At 38.3% G+C, this 6,467-nt stretch overlaps 1 protein-coding gene across 7 annotated transcripts in view; it reads right to left on the reverse strand.

The window, feature by feature from the left end:
* LOC136852944 (mucin-21-like) overlaps window positions 1–1,598 on the reverse strand; it is a 159,509-nt gene extending 157,911 nt beyond the window's left edge. For 4 of the 7 annotated variants that reach the window (XM_067128073.1, XM_067128047.1, XM_067128019.1 and 1 more), the window contains exon 1: window positions 1,416–1,572. In XM_067128073.1, the coding sequence (XP_066984174.1) occupies window positions 1,416–1,461 (46 nt within the window). In that variant the 5' untranslated portion in view covers window positions 1,462–1,572. Of the gene's footprint in view, window positions 1–1,415 lie in introns of all 7 variants that reach the window. The other 3 variants (XM_067128100.1, XM_067128033.1, XM_067128081.1) reach the window with 3 other exon arrangements.
* Between the last annotated feature and the right edge of the window lie 4,869 nt (window positions 1,599–6,467).

A 6,467-nucleotide genomic window follows, 5' to 3' on the forward strand; every position in this document is an offset into this window, starting at 1 on the left:
CTGAGTTTTCCTATACTCCTAGTGTTACGGATGAAGGAGGTGGTGTTGTTTATTGGTAGTCAATTATTATTAACTTCACATCTTTACTGGGGACACTTTGGGAATGGGGGGGGGGGGTTGGGTGGGGTAAAACACTGGGAGAGGCCACCCTGGAATGGTTCCATGCATATGCAAGGCATATGGGAGCCATATGTTCAAGAAGGGATTGTCTATGGAACCTATTATAAAAGGAACTATACTAACCTAACCTAACCTCACCTAGTAGGACATGTTAATTAGCCAAGAGGCTCTGGCCCCCAAACCCCTCCAGTGAAGGAACTCCACTTTTTACCAAAAGTGCCCCAATAACACTGCGCATGCGTGATGGCATTCTAGGATGGCCAGCATACAATAACATATCAATTCTGAGGTTAATTACAGTTGACCACCAAAATATAATAGAAATTCATGATAAGCAACCAAAATACTATAGAAAAAGTCAATTTCCAAGGTAACAACCTACGGGGAGTTATAGTACAGTTCTACCACAAATTTATTGTTTCAGAGATACTTACTGTCTTTCGCTTATGTTTGAATATTCATTCCCCTGGGGCTGAACTGCACATGGACTCAAGGGAGTGGTTGTGGTATTAGTGTAAGAATTTATCAATATGGTGCAGTGGTACACCATCATTTGAGGTTGAAAAAAATGCAAGCAAGGTCATGGAGTGGTTTACACCATTAATACTGGTCAAAACGCATAAAACAAAAAAGGTGAGCAAGCATGAATACATGGTAATTCAACATGTTAGCTCCGTGCCTGTTTTTACCTTTCAACTGGTTTTTTCTACACTTTTACGGGTTCTGATACTGGCGGTGCATCTGTTTGTTGTCGACCAAATGGAATGTCCCTTCGCGAAAGCACGTAAGTTACCTAGTACTGGCCACTTTTACGAGGGGGTGGGGTTGTCGGCCAAGTGGAATGTCCCTTCGCCGTACCCATTGGGTACGTTAACAAGTTATTGCACTTGCTGGACGGGATATGAACCGTTCGAAACAGACGTATCGTGCTCTGTCTTGTGAAGACTGCGTATGGAAACCCCTTGTTGGATGGACTTCGGGGTTAATCCAAAAATTAAGGGTAAATTCACAATTAGCTACCAAAAAACTGTAGAAAGGGTCAAGTTATAGTGCCGTCGCCGCCGCGGAGCTACTATATAGTTCTACAGAATATATTAGGCATGACAAGTATTTGGAGCTGTAGGTATTACTAACTGAGTGCACTCCACATGAGATTTTTGTCAATGCTAGCCTATTAGGCTACTTGTCAAAACATGCATCCTACCTAATGAGAAATAAACATACATCCATTTTACATAAATTCTGTATAATACTAAATTATACCCAAAATTAACTGTTGCAGGCATTATTCTTACCGTAAACAGACGATGTTCCTAAAGAAATGAACACTAATAAATACATGGACACTACGAGGGACTTCAAGTCCCTTTCAACTTTCGAGTCCAAACCACAAAGCGACAATGAGACAATGACCTTAATTGTTAACAACTGTCGATCTCCTGACGAGCGTGCGACCTCGGCCGGCCATATTAAAACTCCCGACCAATTCACTGTATATAAATACAGTATATATATATATATATATATATATATATATATATATATATATATATATATATATATATATGTAATAATTCTCATTACTGTACAATATATTTCGAAATATTATTGATCTGAGATCTGTTGCAATGGCAGTAGAGAGTATTGCATTCTACAGTAATTTGTGTATATCTCACAAAATATTGGAAAGCATCTTGTAGACAAACCAACGGCAGACAAGGCTAGCAAAGCGATTTCTTTCTATTCTAAAGCTTTGGAACGGTACCTAAGAGAATTGTTAAAAGAGCACTGCCATGCGTGATTTAGATTAATTTGGAATAGGACTGTTCTTCATACAAGGACAAAACAATAAAAATAGCTGCCACATCAATAGGCATAACCCTAGTGCTTGCATGACCATGATTTTTTTTTCCCAATTTGCATCCTTATAGGCTATCCTTTCCTTGGCATGATGATTCCACAACTTTTGCCTGAGCCTATAAATACGAGGCTAACCCTAGTGCTTCCAGGACGCCACGTTTATTTACATTTAGGGCGCATTTTCCTGAGATGTAACAGAGTTCGGGACCTTTCCCTGTAAAGTGCTCACCTAACCTAACCTAGGGGAATGGAAAAAAAAAAAAAAAACAGGGCTGGTGCAATACTAGCATACATTTCGGGAATTTGCATTTAGGGCATGGTGCGCAGCGCTGCAAACAGACGTGGGGCATAACTTAGTTTGGTAGGCAGCAGAGCATGTTAGACCATAGATCCATACCTGTAGAGCACTGTAGATGAGATTGAAGTTGATATACATATATTTTCGATGTTATTATGGGTTGAAAGGTGAGACATACATTACTTTACAGTACTTTAGTGTGGAACAGCAATGTCTAAATGCATGACAGTGACAGTCTGACAGCCTCACCATCACTCATACTGCAGTTTCCTGGCCTAAAGAGCATTCACAGCCAAAATACTGTTGCTCTTTCAATACACACACTGCAGTATTAATGAAAATATGCAAGTGTGTAATATCAATGACTTTTATTTAAACAGCTACTTAGGTAATTCATATGACATCATGTTATGGCAGTCAACCGCCTCCGTTGATAACTTACACCTGTCAAAATTATGGCTGCAGAAATGGTTAAACCTTCAACCCTTACTTAAATGCAATTTATTTTATATCATTGCTTTCTGAGGTGAATTCAGCATTCGTGGTACCTTTCAGGCAAGTTGTGTTCTGTCCAGCTCGTCAAGACGGAAGTCTCCTGAATTCCATCATCCAGCTCTATATCTTCGCTGCAGGGTCTACTACTATTTTAAATTCGAGACCAGAAAAATGCTTACTCAAAGCAACAAAAAGAAAAGAAAAGCAAAGAACTTCAACATTTATAGTGTGCCCATGTATGTGTGATTGTTTATATTGTACATAATGTATTTTTTTTAATTACCACTGTTACGTGGGTTTATTTATGTATCATAAATTCAGTCAACATCAGATGTATACATAAATAATAAATTTATTGGCCCAGCCTATACTCTGTCCGTTCTTTCACAATCTCCAGGTAGCCTTTAGGTGTAAATTTCAACAGGCCTATCTAATATGATTCATAGTATGGCCTTCATATTATTACATTATGTACATGTTGTCATCAGTGTTTGTGTTAAAGTAGATAATGCCATAGTGCATCCGCCTTGCAGTAGAGTTTATTGTTGAAATATTTATATCTACTGGGCTAGTTATTGTATTATTTTCTATATAATTTACATGACTGTGACTGTAAGAAAATGGAAAAAGAATAATTGTCGTACTTAATCACATTAAACAATGTTGGACGTGGCGTAAATAATGGTGCAAGATGTTCTACATTATTACTGTGTATTATTACTATATATATATATATATATATATATATATATATATATATATATATATATATATATTATTTATAAAAAAATATTGCAGTTTTTTTAAATAATGGTTAAAAAGCCAAGAATGCTGAATTTATCTCAGAAAGCAATGATATAAAATAAATTGCTTTTAAGTAAGGGTTGAAGGTTTGCCCTATTACTGTAGCCATAATTTTGACAGGTGTAAGTTGTCAGCTGAGGAGGTTGACTGCCATAACATGATGCCATATGACTGCCCACATAGCTGTTTAAATAAATGTCACTGATATTGCACACATGTATATTTTCATTAATATTGCAGTCTGTGTGTTTTGAAAGAGCAACAGTATTTTGTCTGTGAATGCTCTTGAGGCCAAGAAAATGCAGTATGAGTGATGGTGAGGCTGTCAGACTGTCCCTGCCATGCATTCAGATATTGCTGTTCCACACTAAAGTACTGTAAAGTGTGTATCTCTAATTTCAACCCATCATAATGTCGAAAATATGTATGTCAACTTAAATCTCCTGTCTACAGTGCTCTACAGATCTATGGTCTAACATGCTCTGCTGCCTACCAAGCTAATAGTTATGCCCCACGCCCGTTTGGAGCGCTGTGCACCATGCCCTACATCTAAACAAACATGGGGTCCTATGATACGTCAATGGGAAGCCTGGAAGTCCTGCAGCTCTATTTATAGGCTCTGCTTTTACCATACATAAATTATTTTCATTTATTCAAAATTAAGTTTTAATTACAATAAGGTTTAAACCTTACAGGCTGGGCTAAAATACACATTAATAAATTATATGACATCTTACCTAATAAGTAGTCTGAGGGTATACATCTAGCCTAAGCTACCAAACTACATCTTGCTGTCACCAATCTGAGACAAATGGTTCGATGGATACATACGGTGGACCAAGATTTGTTGCACATACAAAATACAACTATTTTTCACTATTAACAGAAAAACAGAAGTCTAACTTCAGCCCCGATAGGAAGGAGGGTTTGAGTAAAGTACTCTGCAATTTTTCTTACTGTAATGAGTAATGGTCCAGGGTTCAGTTCAATGTCTCCTGAAAGAATTAAAATAAACAACATAAAATCAGTAGCAAAACTAATAAATAGACTCATAACAACAGTAACATTGTAAAATTCAACAGAACAACAATACCATCAACAACAGTATTTACATTATTTACAAAAATTCTTTTGAAAGTATACATAAACATCACCATATGTCATTGAAAAAAGTGTCAGAAGCAACTGATCAACAAGGTGGGGCTGGCACACCTTGTAAGACAAATGAAATCCACCATGTTTACCACAACAACTGGGGGAGGACAGTCAGGATGGGTTTAGAAATAAAATGCTCAGTAGGAATAGATTAGGTGAAGATGAAGGCACTTTCCTGATAATCCACCAAGCAGCTTTTGCTTTCTCATTAGCATGTCCTGAGTATGTCATCAGTTAGGGTGCAAATATTTGCTCAAAATGATTCCAAAAAGCATGTACTGAGCAGTCTACTTTAACTCCTCCAAGATGAGATAAGGCTTTTAATTTTTCACTTTCTTTTCCTGAGGCCAATTCTATGGTCAGATTTCCTCGGCCTTCAGTTGATATCTTAGGCTCTCACCCAAAACACTTCACAATGTCTCTGTACACAATAAAAATGTCACAATTAGAATCTTCCAGATTAAAGGTCAAATAATCATAAGAGGTTTCAAATATCCGTGTCTTATTTCACATACATTTCTGGTCAATTTCCCTTTGCTCTCTGCTGGAGCATAAGGTTTCAGTGTAATTACACTAGAAGGTTTCCTAGCCATGTCCAAACACAGGTTGTCAGAGGAGGCTGCAGAGGTCGTCATCTGTGCCAAAAGGGTATCATCAAAGGGTTCTTACAAGATATAATCAACCTTTCTTGGAGTTTATTCTTCCGCCAATGACACCAGTAAGAACTGACTCCCAAATGCCCGCCCCCTTACCCTACCCCACAGAGGATGGCACAACATAACTAGGGTGGCCCAAGTGTAAGCCAAACCTGATTGCTGGGACTGAGCATTACAAGAAGATAATCATCCCTACCCTAATCATACTGTGGGCAAACCAGACAGAATGCTGAAAGTCCTTCCCGCAGAACGAGACCACCCATTAATCCAGCCCTGCAGAATAGCTGTGCCCTTGAGCCATTAATGTGATATCTCTAAGGTCCAAACATAATCAGGTAATCGATGATCCTACCACAGTCCCACTATTAGCTTCAGATATAAGCCCAGTCCCAGCTATGATACCTTTTCCTGTTTATCACGTCCTATGAATCTTACCAAAAGTGAAAAATTCCACAAAAATTAACCCAAATTAATATGCAATGATATATGGTACTCTTGCACTCGAACCCAGGAACAAATTCCAGGGGTTCAAGAGGCCCCTCACCACATCAAGGTGGTCCCACGTCGAAGGGGGTGGGGTTGGTATAATCACAACAACTGAGTTCGGTTAGCACCTCACAGAAGTGTGGGGCAGAACTTTTAGGACACTCATTACTTTCAAGCATTTTGTCTTAATATATTTCAGATGTGGAATCCAAGTCAGCTTGCTACAAAAAACCAACCCAAGAAACCTTGTTCCAGCAAAACATGGAATCTCTGCCCATGTATGGACTCTTCTTTTACGACAAAAGTGCATGGTTACTGTTTTACTAACTGAAAACCTAAATCTACTACTCAGCCCACTCAAATATATGATCAATGCAGAGCTGAGGACGGCGTTTAGCACAACTGCCATCCTTGTTGCTGAAAAAAATATCGATAGGTCACCAACAAATAAAGTATAAGTTACATCTGAAGGAATTATTTTCGATACCCCACTTATTGCTAAGGCAAGGTTACGCTTAAAACACTACCTTGTGACGTGCCCTTCCTTGATTAAATGTGCGTGCTCTTCCTTGATTAAATATATCTGACCTCAT

The sequence above is a fragment of the Macrobrachium rosenbergii genome, chromosome 3, assembly GCF_040412425.1.
Source record: "Macrobrachium rosenbergii isolate ZJJX-2024 chromosome 3, ASM4041242v1, whole genome shotgun sequence".
Taxonomy (NCBI): Eukaryota; Metazoa; Arthropoda; class Malacostraca; order Decapoda; family Palaemonidae; genus Macrobrachium; species Macrobrachium rosenbergii.